This window comes from Topomyia yanbarensis, chromosome 2 (genome assembly GCF_030247195.1).
Source record: "Topomyia yanbarensis strain Yona2022 chromosome 2, ASM3024719v1, whole genome shotgun sequence".
In the NCBI taxonomy this organism is placed as follows: Eukaryota; Metazoa; Arthropoda; class Insecta; order Diptera; family Culicidae; genus Topomyia; species Topomyia yanbarensis.
The window spans coordinates 35316816-35335555 of NC_080671.1; the positions used below are offsets into that span (position 1 = coordinate 35316816).

The window sequence follows — 18740 nt, forward strand, 5'->3', positions numbered from 1 at the left end:
AAAATAATGGTCTCTGCTAGTAGCACATTACGACACAAACTAGTTGAATTGTAATCCTTCAGCCGTGCACTGCTCACAAATATTTCATTCTCGGTGTTTTACAGCCATTCGAAGCCCCGTTTACTCCAAACAGCTCCAATGATAATAGAAATGTAGTGGACCCAAATTTAAAACTTTTCATTATTTTAGTGTTTGGTTACTGTACCATATTGACAGTTCTGGCCGTGGTGGGCTGAAAATTTTCACCTAATTGTTCCATTCGAAAGATTAAAAAAAAAGAAGTTTTTTCGTTATTAATGTGTGGCATGCATACTCCAAAATTCAAAACAACATTGCTAAACATATTTTCGACAAAATGGCAAAGAAATTGATTAATTCTGCTCAGTACTGTAAAATTCACGATTTGCGCCGGATATCTTACAGGACGCCATTTATTATTATTACTTAGGAAATCACTCGACACGTAGATGCCTCCTTTGTATATGACTTACCTCCACGAGAATCTGATGCACAATGACGCTGACAAAGGACTATCGTGGCGGATGTTAGCGCTTTGCAGTGGCAGCGGTGCCAGCACAACTAGGCATTATTGGCGGTGTAGGACACTGTTGAGTAAGAGACTGAGGGGTACGAAACTGAGATAAATCTACACCTCACAAGTACAACAAATATTACATGACTTTTCTTATGAAATTTTGAAAAAGGCCACTATTTTGATAGGTAAGTCGTTCGTCACGACGAACGGGGTAGGAACACAGAAATTGGTGAACTAGTCTAATCCCAAAATCGACTCCTCGCATCATACTGCCACACCGGCTTGGTTTTACTTTGCCGTAATGTGGGTACCTCCGAAAAGGTGTAACTGGTGGGGTCGTTACTCTCAGCACATATGCGACCCCTCTCTACACCTCTCAGGGAAGGCTTGCGATCGCGAACTATTGCCAAGAAAATACTTATAAAACCCAGTTTATTCCGGGTGTCGATGGTGGCATTACACCAGGCACCAGGCAGCTCGAAAGATGGCAATGGCGTCGGCGTTGACTGCAATGGCGGTCAACTATATCGCGCTTTTTATGATGGTTGGCGGGTCGTGAAACTCCGGTGGCCTACCTCGTTCTAGAGATTTTCTAGGTTATAAGGGTCCTGTAGCAATATTTGATATTGGACTTTAGTAATTTTCGTGTATGCGGTTGGTTGGGTTCAGGAAATTCTACCTGGGTGCGATCAGTTAGGTTCTTAGTCACGCAATGGACACTGCACTTAAAATTACTGGAACTTTTTTTCTTCTTGCTTCACCATTTTTCTCCCAGCTTCAACTAGTATTCAACTTTCTCGTACCGCTTTCCTATATGGTTGTCAGGCTAATGGCGTTCTTAGGCTTGGTCGTTCACCCACAGTTGATTCCTTAGTCGTCACAATATTCCGCCCCATTCCCGCCCTGAAGTTGTGTGGTTTTCGCCACCATCCGCCTACTCGATATGTGCTGCCAGTGGTGGGTGATAGAAACTGCTGCCTGTGATGGATGGCTGCGTGCTCTGTGGGTGTTTGGTGGGCTTTTTAGCCGTCAGATCTTACATTTATTTTCTTGACACTTACTACACATATATCTTCACAAATTACGTAACGCGAAAATCTCAAGTCTTCGCGAAACTAAACCACAAACGAGTTGATATCAGCTTGCTACATCTCAGACTATCGTAAGATTTTTTATTTCGATCATAGATGTTTTACCTGTAGGGTCACTCACTTCCTTTTACAAGATAGAAAAATCTCTATTGGGAAAATCCTTATGTGCGGGGTTGGAAATCGAACCTACGTGAGCTACATACAAGGCAATCGATTTAGTAACTACGCTATACCCGCCCCCTATATCGTAAAAATTTGAAATGCCCCAAATATACACATATGCAGACCATCGAATTGGCAGGTGCTCTTTCACCGATTTATGCAATAGGAAGTATTCATAGCAAATAGGTACAATGAAAATTTTTATTTGTGAAATTCAATTGAATCAACCAACTTGCTGCTTCTGGATAAGCATCATTACTTTTTCTGTAGGATCGAGCAGTTTGGCCGTTGTTTTCATTTTGGAGTGTCTAGCGGCACAGTGCATCTCGAAGTCAACTTCATTCTCGAGCACAATATTTCGGCATAATTTACATGAGTAGTACATTTTCTTGGCGCCCCGCAACTGGTGACGTACAAGCTGTGATTCCGTTTTGAAAGTAGTATGACACTTATCGCACTGGTTAGGCGCTGATTGATTCTTATGAACTTGATGATATTCGACGCAGTGCACCTGAAGTGCTAGCTTAGACCTGTACATCCGATTGCAGTTGCAGCACAAGTAACACTTCAGATACAAAACCTGGTACGTATCGGTCTCTTTAATCACATCAAAAGTGACGTTGTCATCAGCAGTTAGCTTTGCGTCAAGTTCAGTTAGTGCGCTGAAATCGATATTATTGTTATAGTTGCTTTTATATGTCTGATAAATTTGGATCGCAAAAACGTACCTTGTTTCGTCCAGCCTTGTAACCAACATATTAGGTGAGACAAACGAGTCTGCTTCGCTCGGTCTTGCTGCGACTGTAGGGTGTTCGGAAATTCGATGGTCTTCAAAGTCTGCATCCGATATCAGAAGCTGTGAGCAAATTTTACAAAAGTAGAAAATCTTCTTCGACGCTAGCAATCGGTGCATTCCGATTTCATGAACGGCGTTACAAATTGTCTTACAAATAGTACAATTCAACTCTGCAATGTTGAACCGACGCTGAATATGGGCAGTTTTGTGATGGAGATTCAAGTCTTCAGGTGATTCAAATAACCTCAAACAACCACAGCAAAGAGTTCCATTTAAAAACAAAAGCAAGTAGTGTTCAGTTTCTTGCAATAGGTCAAATATTTTTGAATCGATTCTATTTTCCTCTGAGTCGCTGACGCTGTCACTAGAACATCAAATAGTATTAATAAAAGTTAACATTTATTCATTTCATTGCTAACAGATACCTTTCGTATCCACGTACGTCTTGGTCTACGTCGCTTCCTGAATTCATCGAACTTATATTGTCCAATTCGTTGTTCGAAGCTATCGGTACGTTCGTTGTACTGTATATATATGTAATAAATTAGGTACCTTAAATAAAATTTAAAATCAAACAACTACCTTTGGCTTTCGTCTAGTCCAAACATTTCTTGCATTTGTGCATCAAGATCATCGGAGCTGTCCAATTCGATTATAACATCAAATGTGTCACAATCTTTCGATTTCTTAGCCGCAGGGACGTCCGAAAACCCTTCAAAAGCCTCTTCCGTGTCAATACTTTGCCGTCGTGTAGTAGTAGTCGTTGCCAGTGGATCTGTTCCCACCTCTGGCTCGATAACACATTCCATTTCCTCTTTTATTTCTGCTGGCTGCGTTATTGGGGACGGCGGTGATGTTTTCTTCTTGACCGGTGCTTTTTTATCATGTTGCTTTAAATGATTAACCATTGCGGGATGCGTTGAACTGAAGTAACTACATTGATTACAACAGAAGCTCGCGTGTGGTTTACCCAAAGTTGGTTTAATATTTGTCTTGAATGGTGTAAAGTTTTTGAAAGGTAAATTACATTTAATGCATTTTTCCCGTATCTCATTTAGTGTATAGTGCATTTGGCATGCGGAGCATGTAAAAGTTGTTATTTGTGACACAGAATAACGACCTTCATTACTTAGAACTTTGAATCGACAAGGAGTTAGGGTACTGATAAACTTTGATTTGGGAACAATTGTGCTTGCAAGTTTTTTAAATTCCCTTGGGGTTGAAAAGGAAAGTACTTTTGATTGTTTTGGTGGTGAAGTTTTTACACAACGGTCAACAGCAACAGTCTTGGATATAGTCGTTGTCATATGGACTTTTGCTGGACGAATTATCTTTCTCGCTGGATTGATTATAATACTGGGATGACTGACCTGCTTTGTTATGGTTGTGTTAGTTTTAAACCCACCACTTTGCTGCGTCTTTTTAATTATGGGGGTTTTCAGTGCTGGAGGAACTTCTACTGTTCTTGGTTCAGGAGCAGGTGAACCATCCAACGGTGTATCCAATGGTATTTCTGGGCTTGATTGATATTGCTGCGTAATATTTGCTCGTATATCTTCACTCAGTGTTACTGTATAGTTTTGTGGTAGTTGTCTCCGTAGCGTGCGATTCGAACGCTGGCAAAGCAGTTTGAAATTGAAACCAACATTCAGCTCGATCAGGCATTCGTTGCAAATGTATTGAGGAAATTCGTCGTTTTCAGTTATGTCCAGACCGGCATATTGTTTAATTATTTCGCTAATCTTTAACAAATGTTTGTCACAAATGCAGAAAAGGGAAACAAATTCCTGCGCATCTTGCTTAAGGCATATTCTGCAACAGTAATCGTCGTCTTTACCATTTGCAACGGGATTCCTTTTGTAGTTTCCCCAAGATTGGCGACAGCGTTTCCAACAAGCGTAGGCCACATCCAACTTACCAACGCAACCATCACATGCCAGCTGCGGTAGCTGATCCAGAGTTGAAATCTAAAAATATAGATTGATGTAACATTAAAGAAGAGTCTGATAGTTATTATAAGGTTCGTGTTAAACTGATGTCTTTATTGAGTGCAAAGTGTATACAAGAATAGGTGAGCTTACAATTAATTAAGTATGTATTAATAGGTTACGTCACATCTTCTCTTTTTAGACGATTCAATAATATTCGAATCCGAACGTTTCGCGCTTTTAACTATTGTACCAAGTTGGGTCATACCACGTGAAACAGCTTCTTTCGCTTCATCTGTTACTGATAGGTAAAGCATTTCTGGCATGGATGCATCGCTCCCTCTGTAGTCACGGTTGTGACTGCTGGGGGTTATTTTCATTTCATTTCTCCTCTTCGTTATTGTCCGTTTCATTTTGCTGAATTGAGGACTCGATATCGTTAGTATCATCCGCTTTACGACGATGTAAATTGTGAGAATTTCTTATTAAAACTTCGAAGCACTTCAGCTGGCGACCACAGGTAGGATTTCGGATCTTGCAGCAACACTTTATCTCTTCTTGCAAACTTCGATGGATCCTGCGCTCCTTTATCTGCATATAGTTTTTGCACCTGCCTTTCCTGCAGTAGAGTATTACCACAGAGAACAGACGTCCATCTTCAGAATTCAACTTGTGTAAAAATCTCCAACGGTTTCGAAGGTAGATGGGATATCTAAACCAGGTGCGCTACTGTGGCTGAGTTCGACTGAATTGACAGCGGTTATTCCTCTATCCATTCAAACTAGTCCGGAACCGGTTCGAACTTCCAGCATGAATTCCAGCACAAATGCATCAACCGATAGACGGCATCGGTTGTTTTCTTTGAGTAAGATTCCATACTGAATCCATTCAGGATTTCGAACCGGTTCCGGGATGGATTTGACAGATAGTTGGGATAGGTTGGTGTGGCGGCGCTAGTGTTTATCGTATATTAATTCAAATTTTTACACACCTTTTTTAAATATTTTTGTTCGATTATGGATGCCTGTTCTGTTCTCTGTGGCATTACGTTAGTAACCACTTTGGGTTTCAATGTTTCCATCGTCATTGGTAGATTCGACCGAACCAGTCGTCCGAATCTTTCATTCGACACTTTTTGAGGATGTTTTGGCCACCTACACGTATCTTTCATTCCATTAACACGGGGAAAATGTGGACTCAATATTTGATGCTCGAAACCCCATGCTTCAGAAAAATTTCGGAATCAGATTGTAGGATCTGTGGAATCCCATGAACAGAAAACCATGTCTTCAACTCACGAACTATGTTTTCGGATGTATGCCTCCGAAAGCCGCTTAAAATCAAAAAAAGCTTGAATAGCTATCGATTATCAGGGCGTAGTCGTTACCTAGGAAGTGAAATATATCACAGGCAACTTTTTGAAACGGCAGATCAGGAACTTCTTTTAATAATAAAGTTTAATTACTGCGCTGATTGTGCTGACACATGTTGCAACCGTCAACCAGCTGTTGAATATCTTTGTTCATGTTGATCCAAAAAAGTAATTGGCCACTGTGTACTGCTTCGAGCATCTTTTTTTAACTTGAATGGAATTATTAACTGATTTAATTTCATCCCTGAAGCACGCAGAAGTGGTGAAACATCTTTTTGACTGGGCCAGCCATTTAGTTCCATGTTTATCGGTGACTGCATTTCCAAATCTTTAGCTGTGTGCTCTCTTAACTCCGATGCAACTTCCTTCGGCAGCTGCAGCTGCACTTTTTTAGCCATGTCGTTGGAGCCAGGTATTGGAATATCACATCCTTTCTTGTATATTATAGTAGGGCTGTACTGGGCAACTTCAAGCTGAATTTTTTGCAGTCTTGGTGGTGCTCGTTCCATAGGCTTCTTAAAAATGGACTCCAGGGGTTTATGGTCAGTTTTAACTATCAGCTTTTTTCCACCAGCATACCGATGGAAGTTTCGGCAGTCGAAGCTGATACCAGCCGCTCCCTTCTCAATCTGCGGATAGTTTTTTTTCTGCCGGTGAGAGGCTTTCCATTTTGTAACAGGACGGCTCCCAGCGCTTTTGGAGCTGGCGTCAACGGATAATGTGACAGGTGTGTTCACATCATAGAATGCCTGTGGTAACATTAGATTTTTTATATCTTGAAACGCTGTCTCTTGTTCGACGTCCCAAATCCGCGCCACATCCTTTATCAGTAACCGTCGCATACGCTCCGTAACTTCCGACAGGTTTGGTACGAATATTGATAAATAGGTGATCATCCCTAGGACTTTTTGAAGCTCCTGTTTATTCGTCGATGTTTTCAGTATTGGTATGGCTTCCAGTTTTTCAGGGGCCGCATTCAGGCCGTCTTCTGTTACCACCTGGCCGAAGAACTTACCTTCAGGCCGATTGAATACACCTTTCTCTTTATTCAATTTAAGGCCCTTTTCATTCAATCTTCGGATCACTTTTGCAGTTATTTCTGTGGGAACCAACGACCACAACACAGGTTATGCAGCGGAATGTGGACACAACCGACCGGAATTACTTTCGGTAATTCGCGCTTCAAATAAAGAGACGGCACACTTTATAATATGCGTGTTGTTTATTTAACGTACTGGCGTGGAATGACAAAGATATTTTTAAAAGGTATAGCACATATTTCTCTATAGGGTTGCCAAACAAGCAACTGATGAACTTCACCAGTGGCGGCGAAAGGAAAATATCGCTCACACCAACACTCCTCCTCGATTTTTTCAATAAGCTACACCGCTGTTACTCTCTGTGTTCACCAAACCCATCTCCTTCGAGAACTTAACCTGTTTAATGCTTCCCAAAGGTTTGGTCAAAACGTCAGCAATCATTTCTTCGGACGAGCAGTACTGTAGCGTAACGATACCCTTCTTCAAGAGATCCTTGGTATTAAACATCCGAACGTCGATGTGCTTCGACCTTCTCGGCTGTCTCTCGACTTCTACGAAGTCGATACATCCCTTGTTATCTTCGTTAATCACTGTTGTTTTTTCTGTGTTTCACCGAACTCCCCAAGAAGTCGCCGTAGCCACACCAATTCTTTACATGCTTCCGATAAGCCAATATACTCCGCCTCCATACTAGAATGTGACACGCAAGCTTGCTTCTGACTGGCCTAGCTTACTGTCGCATTGCCCAGTTGAAATAAATAGCCCGTGTTCGAGTTTCGATCAGAAGTGTCACTGCTCCAATCCGCATCACTGTATCCGCAAAGTTTTACTAGCACTTCTCTCTTCGCAATCAACTTCAAACGATAATCACTTGTCTTGAGCAAATAGCGGACTATTCTTTTCAGCTCCGTCCAGTCTGCCTCGGTAGGATCATTCACTCTTCGTCTAAGTATCGACACGCTAGCTGCCACATCAGGCCGAGTATTCACAGACACATAAAGAAGCGCCCCAACAAGGCTGTGATAGCGTTGATTGTCCAGTAGCTTTTGACTTCCATCACGGCCCTTGTAATACCCAGCATCCATAGGGACTTTCGAACCTTTTGCGTTTTCTAGTCCGAATCTACTCGCAATCTTTTTTATGTAAGTTTGCTGATCCATACAGAAGAAACCCGCGCTATCCTTCGTTATTCGGATTCCTAAGAAACAATTAATATCTCCAAGACAAGATAGTTTGATACACTTCTGCAAATCCTTCTCAATTTTGTTGATTTCATCCGAAACAGTGCCACGATCATATCGTCAACATAAATTAGCAGGTATATCCAAACACCCTTAAAACGCTTAGTGTATAAGCATGGATCTGCCCTAGATTGCTTGAAGCCGATTGCCACTAGTAGTCCATTAATTGTGTCGTTCCAGACTTTCGCGGCTTGCTTCAATCCATAGAGACTGCGTTCCAGCTTGCAGACGAGTTTTTCGTTCCCCGGTTTTATGAATCCGTACAACACAGTGTGGGACCGCAGAATCAATGGAGGAAACCAGGAATACGGTGGTGGTGTGGCTGCGACAACGGCCCCGAAGAAAACCGAAGAATAGTTTTAAGGTAGGAGATAGACAGCAAGAAAGTGGGAGAAAATAATAAAAATGTCAACGAAAATGGAAATCGAAGTTGTATTTGCTCGAGGATAAAGATCAGGTGTTTTGTTGGCCGCGATTAGCCACGAGCGTTTGCCGACCCTGAGGTGTTGAGGAAGGGAGTCTCGTATTTGCTGGGCGATACCCAAGTTACATATGTTTAAGGGATCGAGCGCAATTTTTCATCATATATCTTTCTAATTTTAAGTCCGATCCTTTGTCAACCATTATCAACCAACACGGTAAGCAGTTTCTAGCCAAAGGAATTAAAAGTTCACTAAATAAAAATATTGAGCAGGTATTTTTTCAATACCTTTTAACAAAAGAAAATCCAGAGGCGACGCGTGGTTCCACCGTCAACCTGTTCAATACCACAAAATCCCTCAAAATCGACGATTCTAACATCGAACGAATAGTACCAACGAAAGATGTTCGGCGGACGGGTTTTTGTGATCGCAGGAGTTGAGCAAAACAAATTTGTTGTCAAAACCCATCGGTGAATTATCAAACAAACATCTTGTGAAATACCTAATTCAAGAGAGTCCCGCACAAAAAAGCAAAAAAGATATATTACATCCGTATACAGGGTTGCTACTATGTTTCAAAGAATATTTGAGTGATCATCTAAAAATGTCTGGCAAAATCTGTCACTTAACAGCGATCTCAAAGTCATCAGAATTTCTCAATCGATTTTTGATAAATTTGGCAAAATATGCCCCAAATTGTCAAAATATGTGTGCAAATACTTCTTTAATTTAAAAATCTGGCAGAATGAGAAGTTTGTCTTTTTGTCTGGAAGCTGCAAAAAACTCTGGCTGTGCCAGATAAATCTGGCATAACGGCATCCCTGTCCGTATAGGCAACCACTTACTTCGCATTGAAAAAGATTTCTCAACTTAAATTTCAACAAACATGTCTAAAGGCGTTATTGAATGTCATAAGTCTTGTTATGATTGGAATTAACCTCCAATGTAGAATCTTTTTTTTACACCGAGAATCATTCCTTCTTCTGTATAAGAGAGGTTGAAACATTTATTAACCTGTTTGAAATCATCTATAAATTCTACCAAACAGGAGAGAAATTAAAATGTTCCACATTCAATTCCAAAAAAATCATTTTCCTGGCAAAATGTCGTAAGAAAGAGACTTAACATTATTGCAATAGAACGCGAAACGATTCGAATGAAATCCATTATGTCCATTTTACATTTTCAGTCACATGTTTTCAATGTGTAAATACAAAGAACAAACAATTTCTACGAAGCAGAAAGATGGTTCATTACTTTCGTTGAACCAACCAAATCCATACGTGCTTATAACTAATATGTCCCAAGGGCAGAAACATCTGGTTAGACTACCCAAGAAAACAAGCGTTCGACCGACAGCTGTGAACGTATGCCACTACTGCAAAGCGTGTTGGAAAATTAAAAAGCGCTCTCGTTTCGCACACAGAGCTGGTTCAATATTTGATTTGAACCGGTGCAAAAGAGAATGGAAAAAAACCTGTTGCAGCCATCACCCATACTGTTGTTGCTACTCCATCAAAAGCGTGCGGTGAGAGTACGAGATGCGTGCATGTTTGAGGATGAACTGGTGAATCCATTTTCTGAAATTTTACTGGAGACCAGTTGGTTTATCGTTCAAATCTGAATAACTAGTGTTTTATTTTATTGTATTTTATTCATTGAAATTTTTTGTAGGGTTCTACAGGTAATTTAAACTTGAAATGGGTTTCGGTTTGTCTGATTTGGCTTACCTGTTCAATGAACAGGTTGAACGTACCGACGCGTCGCCTCTGAGAAAATCCAATCGAAGAATCTCGATAGCCCCATTAGATATACCTAAGGAGATCATAACGTTTTCCTCTTTCGAAATCAACATTGGAAGAAAGCAAATGAGCTGTTTCCTCATTGTTTTTGATTGACTGATACATGTTTTCAACTCAACCGCCAATGAAATACCAAAGACGAGCGCCGACAAAAGTTAATTGCCGGTTGTTAGGGAAGCTTGCAGTAATTTCAAAAGAAATTGTCCAACATAGGATTACCTGTCCTTGTGTTAACAACATGCCAGCAGATTAGACTATCAGCAGCTGAATCAATAGGTAGTTGTCAAAGCCTATACTCAAAAATTTTCCAACGGCCAGAAGCAGTAAGTTCGTGGAGAGGAATATTCAATAAGCAACGATCATATGTTGTCAGTAGAGCATAACGTAGTAGTGATAAACGGTACATAGTCGGATCAATTTGGTGGTATTCCTTACTGACCCGCGATTTGCAATCAGCGTAGAAACAAATGATACACTATACCGAAATAAATTTCTATCCCTTTTCATTTTCTTTCGAGAAATCAATAATGCATTAGGATAGGAACGGTCGAATGATTAGAACACAGAGAACAGACATCCATGATCGAACAAAAATATTTAAAAAACGTGTGTAAACATTTGAATTTATTTACGATAAACACTAGCGCCGCCACACCAACCTATCCCAGCTATCCGTCAAATCCATTCCGGAACCGGTTCGAAGACCTGAATGGATTCAGTTTGGAATCTTGCACAAAGAAAACAACCGATTCCGACTCTATCGGTTGATGCATTTGAGCTGGAATTCATGCTGGAAGTCCGAACCGGTTCCGGACTAGTTTGACTGGGTAGAGGAATAACCGCTGTCAATTCTGTCGAACTCAGCCACAAAAAAAAAATGACGACAGTAGCGCACCTGGTTTGGATATCCCAACTACCTTCGAAACCGTTAGCGATTTTACACAAGTTGAATGCTGAAGATGGACGTCTGTTCTCTGTGATTAGAATGTTTTATAACTGTTGCGACGAAATAATTTTAACCTCTTACGCTGACGATGGCGGTTTAAGGGACGATCATGTGCGCGAGTGTCAATAAGATAGGTGACAGTATAATCAGATGATAATAATAAGAATAGGAGGAAGAAGCAACAAACTGAAAGTGAAGAAGGTGAACTTGGTATAAATTTTAACAACTACCATCTTTTTTATCTGAACCACAGAGAACAGATGTCCATCTTCAGCATTCAACTTGTGTAAAATCTCTAACGGTTTCGAAGGTAGTTGGGATATCCAAACCAGGTGCGCTACTGTCGTCACGTTTTTTGTGGCTGAGTTCGACAGAATTGACAGCGGTTATTCCTCTACTCAGCCAAAAATGTCCGGGAACGGTTCGGACTTCCAGCATGAATTACAGCTCAAATGCATCAACCGATAGACGGAATCGGTTGTTTTCTTTGAGTAAGATTCCATACTGAATCCATTCAGGATTTCGAACCGGTTCCGGAATGGATTTGACAGATAGTTGGGATAGGTTGGTGTGGCGGCGCTAGTGTTAATCGTATATTAATCCAAATGTTTACATGCGATTTTTAAATATTTTTTGTTCGATCATGGATGTCTGTTCTCTGTGTCTGAACCATGTAGCTTTAGCTGATTGATAAGAAACATTTCACCGTGTTTAAATAACTGCTGAAATAACTTCACTGCCGTTATAAGCATATTTGTCCCATGTTCTACGGGAGTCCCATGTATATAACATGGGACAATTTTGCGTAGAACGGCAGTTCAGCCAAATTCGTCCAATTGCAACCTACTCCCGAACAATAACGTAACCCTGCAACGTAAACAAATAAAATTTTTGCATTGATTTTCGTGTCAATGTGAACTGTGGGAAGTACAACCTAATCAAAATTCCTCAGAGTACCTCTAGAATATCCAATATTACTTGCTGTTTTGTCCCTCCGCGTAGACCAGGTCATGTAGATCAAAACGACTTTTTCCACAAAAATCCTATCCCTACTTAGACTGTTCAATTTTTTTATATTTAGATTATAGAGGTTTTAACCTTAAGGTCATTCGCCTCTTCGGGATAGAAAAATCTCTTATGAAAAATTTCTAACCCTATGTGCGGGGTCGGGACTCAAACCCAGGTGCGCTGCGTACAAGTTAATCGATTTACCAACTACGCTACGTCCACCCCTAGAAGTATATTACAAAGAAAAATTAAAACCCGTTCTAAGAAGTGTGTTATCTTTCGTCTCACCCGGAGATATATAACGTAAGACCAGAGATTGGCTTCAAAACATGAGGTGGTCTCCATCCCACTGAGAAGCTCAAAAACTTAATATCGATCAACACGGGTCCAACAATGGAGTCTATTCAACGGTTATTTTGACTATCCAACGTTGGTCCAATGAACGTCCTTCATTGGGACATTTTGAAACCAACCGTTCTTATGGGGCTATCTCAGTTAAACCCATCCTGGACCCGGTTCTTAATCGTCAGTATGGACTCCAACTCAAATGCAACAACCTACCCTGACTCAATCAGTTTAGGAATCGGTTGTTGCATTTGAGCTGGAATCCTTACTTACCTTCATTCAGGATTCCGCATGGTCTTACCGGGACTATTCTAACACGGATCCAAACACGATATCTCCCAGTAAGTTCAACCGGAACTTTGGCTGACTCTAGTATCCCCCTAAGAATGGTTCTCGGTGAGATCCGGCTCCTGCGACACAATCGATTATAAGAATCGGCTGTGTCACTGGAGCCGGAATACTAACTAGTGCCAGTCAGAACTTCGCCTCATTTTCCGACTGAACTTAACTGGGTGGAGTCGGAAACTCGTTTTCGTTTTTTTCTTGATGCTTCACAGATGTACTGCAAAAATAGACACTGATTACACCTAAGTTTTAATGAGTATAGCATCGACTTGCACGGTCAGAAACGAAAACGCCATAAGTAAAATATGTTTCAAACTCATCCATCGAAGGATGTTCATTGGACCAACGTTGGTCGACGTCCATCGTAGGACGATTTTGTTTAGGCTTCTCAGTGGGAGCTTGCCGTGTAACCCGCAGTTATTACAATGCTTGTGAAAGATTTCTCCTGTGGAACAGAAAAACACGACTTCGACCCAACTTCTGGCAAGTGTAGCTGTTTCTCATCGTACGATAAAATGTTGAACTATAATTGGTCAGAATATACTCCCACATCTATTCTAACATGGCCGAATGTCGGCCGTACGGCAACTGTGGCGAAACGACAAAAATGCTATTCTCGAAAATTTTTCACAGAATTTTATGTCTATATATATTGTCTTATTTCTCGCTGAACTGCTCCTAAAAACGCTTTTCAAATAACTCATTGATAAAGTATACTTACCGGGACGCCTGTGCAAGCAAGAACCATATGTGCCAGCAGCATCTTTTGAGTGGAGGCAACGCAAAACAAGGACATTAGTTCATTTACTTCCGTCTCGAGGCAAACGCGACAACGTAAATCTTCAACAACTTCACTAGTCATTTTGCTCCGTTGAAAATTACAGCTATCAGCAAAAACTTCACGCAGCTAACCAGTTGGCAGAATAACAATATTAATACTAATCACAAAAACGCACAAAATCGAAAGGCGGCTGAATCTGAATGACGTTTATTATGCCTGCCAGAAAATGAGCCGGTAATGCCTGTCAGAAAAGAGCTAGAATTCCGGTTAAATTAACAAACGATTTCAACTCGGAAGCGGTTGTCATTTACGTCGGATTTCCGACGAAGCCTAGCCAGAATTCTGGCTAAAGTTTCTGACGCGTTTGCACTGTTGGACGTCCAACAAAAAATCAATTTCGACCAATATAAGGAATATAGAGAACGATTTAGACCAACAAAGGACGGTTTTCATTTAAAGGGCTGTCAATAAATTTAACCGCGTCGAGGGGTTCCCGCATACGTAAGCAATTTCTTTGACTTGTAATAATTTTAAGTTTTTCTAAAAGGACCTCTCGATGAGAAATTAACAAACATTCCTGTAAAGGAATGGTCACCAAATATGCGGGTATGTATATACACAGATACATGCATACATATATGGATATATAAGCGTGATATAATCGAAACATTACTGTACCAATAACGTTATTTGGCTATGTGATACCTGTTTGAAGGGATTTTTAATGATGTGCGATACACAACACGCAGTGCCTGTTTCTCCTAAATGTTCGCCTACGAAAATCAACAATGAGATGGCAAGCATGAATGCGAAGATCGAGGATATTTTGAACACGCTCTCGGTGATGGCATCCAATTTCAGTACAGTAGCGATCCGCCAATCAACACCAGTGTCTTCGCCAGTTCTTCAAAGTCGCCCAAAGAATAATCATGTCAATAGAACGGATATTCTTCCACCGGGCAATACGACGAATGAAGATAACGAGCATTGCTGTTTCTCTCTAACATCGATACTAGCGCAACCGAATCTGATGTGAGCTATATGGTTAGACAGGCTGTTGGGATTAGTGAAGGCGAGAAATTAGAAGTAACAAAATTAGTACCAGCTTGGAAGGCCAGTGATACTTTGGACTACATTTCATTTAAAATCGAGCTTGGTGTGGAATGGAAGTCTATTGTATTGGATGCAACGACATGGCCCCGTGGTGTCAAATATCGCGAATTCATCAACCGTGCAAATGTTACATGGAAACCCGGTTCCCGATATGCTTAGATCTATACATGCATTGTTATTGATTTTCATGTTCGTATATGTACACTCAAAAAAAAGTAAACGTTATGCCTATTGATTTTACACATAGATTTTTGCAATTAACGGAGGCATATAGACACTATTTGCTGGCACATATACCTAATGTGTGTATTTACAAGAAGTATTAATCTTACATTCACATTTCTTAACTATTAGGCACATAAAACCCCATTCTATAACAATATGCACATATAACTTATGTGTGTGCATTAGGGTGGGGCAAAATGATCGTTTTTTCAGCACAGCACTTTTTTGGTTCCTTTTGGGGTCCCAAGCAACTGTGCAAAATTTGGGGTCGATTGGTGTTGACCCAGCGTAGCGCATTGCGTTTGAAATTTGTATGGAGATTAGTATGGGAAAACCTACATTTTTGCATTTTTAATTCTACAGACTACAATTCTTCCTTTAGTATGCAAACAAATAGATAGAAGTGTAGTCCAGGATATGCTGAACAACTTTGCCGAAGGATGTATAGTGTTAGAATGTCTCTAAGCCATGTTATAGCTGTTCAAAGTTTGATACATCGAATTAAATGCCGGAAATCATTTTTATTGCCAACACTGCCGGTGTACCAATGGTATTTCATATAGCATTCCAAAATAGCATTATATATTTTAGTTTTAACGCATTGGTATGTTTGGATGAATTATTCAAAAGCCTTAGCTCAATTTCATGAGCGTAGGTAGTTGAACAGTAGGGCGTAGTGAGAGGGGATGGGGGGACTTTAATATGTATAAATTCAAACTGAAATGTTGTCGAGTTGGAAAGTTTAGATGAATTATTTCAAAACAATTACACAATGTCCTACGCATAATAGTAACGATGAAATAAAACATACTGTATCCCTTTTCCTTGATTTTTATCAATAGAAGTTACGTTACAGACTGAATTAACTGATGTCGAGTTGATATGTCAGAGGATTATATTTCGGTTTAATACGCATTATGATTTGAGAGCATGCTCATTTCTATGCTGTTCGATCACGAAGCGTGAAGCTAATTTCTGGATTTCAACATGAAATCCACCAGATCCCTACAACAATTTTTGCTTCAGGTGATCGAACAGCATCGAAATGAGCATCCCATCAAATCATAGTGCCTATTAAACTGAAATATAATCAATGCAGTTCTCTGACATATCAACTCGACATCAGTTGATTCAGTCTGTAACGTAACTTCTATTGATAAAAGTCAAGGCAATAGGATACAGTATGTTTTATTTCATCGTTACTATTATGCGTAGGACATTGTGTAATTGTTTTGAAATAATTCATCTGAACATTCCAACTCGACAACATTTCAGTTCGAATTTCTACATATTAAAGTCCCCCCCCCTCACTACGCCCTATTGCTCAACTACCTACGCTCATGAAATTGAGCTAAGGCTTTTGAATAATTCATCCAAACATACCAATGTGGTAAAACTAAAATATATAATGTTATTTTGAAATGCTCTATGAAATACCATTGGTACACCGGCAGTGTTGGCAATAAAAATGATTTCTGGTATTTAATTCGATGTATCAAACTTTGAACAGCTGTAACTTGGCTTAGAGACATACTAACACCATACATCCTTCGGCAAAGTTGTTCAGCATATCCTGGACTACACTACTATCTATTTGTTTGCATACTAAAGTAATAATTGTAGTCTGTAAAATTAAAAATGCAAAAATGTAGGTTTTCCCATACTAATCTCCATACAAATTTCAAACGCAATGCGCTACGCCGGGTCAACACCAATCGACCACAAATTTTGCACAGTTGCTTGGGACCCCAAAAGGAACCAAAAAAGTGCTGTGCTCGGTTGATGCGGCTATGATTACGTTTTTCCATATAACGATGCCCCACCCTAGTGTGCATACATAGTTTATACAGTTCACACATAGAAGGTATGTGTGCGCGTGATAACAATAGCATTTCTTCTTCATATGAATTTTAAGCGGTTTGAAGCAAATAGAATTAACGTTTGGATTTTTTTCAGTGTATGATAATGAGTCGAGTGATGTCCTGTGTAATTTTTTTTCTGTAATTTGAACTGATTTTTATGTTCTCTAGCCTGTATGACGCCGATGGAATGATTACGTTCTATGTTTTTGTAGCTATAAGTTTTCAATAAGACCACATACAAGGTCAGTTGAAGTAATCAATAAAATACAAATACAAATACTAGAGTAGAGAGTACAAGATAAAAGTATTGATCTTGTAATGGAAAAAAATTGACATGTTGATGTGCAATTAATGGGATTGATCTAGGGATTGACGTATTAATGGTATTAATTATTGCCACTGGTATCTTTAATATATAGAAAAAGGAACCTCGGAAGGAAAAGTAACATACTGGCGCTTAAGTGTACTTTTATACTAAAACATAACTTTTTCCTCTTTGTTTTTTTTTCAACCAGTGGGTTCTACCCAGTACAAATTGTTTTGACATATCTCCATAGGCGCTGTGGAAAAAGTTGGAGTTGCTAGTACATCAGCCGAATATTTCACAAAAAGTGGCTTTTAAGCAGCACTAAAGTACAATATTGAACCTATAAGCACAGAGAACAGACATCCATGATCGAACGAAAATATTTAAAAAATGTGTGTAAGCATTTGAATTAGTATACGATAAACACTAGCGCCGCCACGCCAACCTATCCCAACTATCCGTCAAATCCATCCCGGAACCGGTTCGAAATCCTGAATGGATTCAGTATGGAATCTTGCTCAAAGAAAACAACCGATTCCGACTCTATCGGTTGATGCATTTGAGCTGGAATTCATGCTGGAAGTCCGAACCGGTTCCGGACTAGTTTCACTGGGTAGAGGAATAACCGCTGTCAATTCTGTTGAACTCAGCCACAAAAAAACATGACGACAGTAGCGCACCTGGTTTGGATATCCCAACTACCTTCGAAACCGTTAGAGATTTTACACAAGTTGAATGCTGAAGATGGACGTCTGTTCTCTGTGCTATAAGCTCTGCTATCTTTGTTCTATAAGCGACTATAGAACCGAATTGATGCCATTTTCAGAAGCGTGGAAGGATCATATATGCAAGCTTAGAGCTCACCGGCGACTTAACTTTTTGTCTGCTACCGTAGGAATCAGGGCATCCTTTGGCATTAGAAATGCGAATCACCTGAGTCTACGGCATGTCCGGACAAGCGTAAAATGACTTGTTACTTCGGTTCCGACAGCATGAAGTAACAAGTTATATTACGCTTGTCCGGACATGCCGTAGACTCAAGTGATTCGCATTTCTAATGCCAAAAGACCCTGACTCCTGCGGTAGCAGACAAAAAGTTAAGTCGCCGGTGAGCTCTAAGCTTGCATATATGATCCTTCCACGCTTTTCTAAACTTTCTCCCTTCAACTCCTTGCTCTCCCTTGAGTACTATGGCGCTAAATATTGAAAAATATACTTCACCTTCCAGTCCCTTGCTAATTAAATGCCGTAACAACTGTTGACAAATGTTCACACTTCTACCAACTTGTGGTCATCGCAGCTGTCAAATTTTAACTAAAGGTTAAAAAAATCGCCAAATGGTTCACAGCCTAAGTGGAATTCTCGACAAACATATGATTACGGCTTAAAAGCCAACTGTCAAAATTATCTTTGGAAGGA

General features: G+C 40.1%; 1 protein-coding gene across 1 annotated transcript; it reads right to left on the reverse strand.

The window, feature by feature from the left end:
• Positions 1-1975: 1975 nt before the first annotated feature.
• LOC131682689 (uncharacterized) lies at positions 1976-14102 on the reverse strand. Its single transcript, XM_058964374.1, has 5 exons — positions 13755-14102; positions 3167-4551; positions 3010-3108; positions 2517-2948; positions 1976-2450 (listed from the first exon to the last, which is right to left on the reverse strand). The coding sequence occupies exons 1-5, from the start codon at positions 13893-13895 to the stop codon at positions 2012-2014; spliced, it is 2496 nt and encodes an 831-aa protein (XP_058820357.1). The 5' UTR covers positions 13896-14102; the 3' UTR covers positions 1976-2011.
• Positions 14103-18740: the final 4638 nt, after the last annotated feature.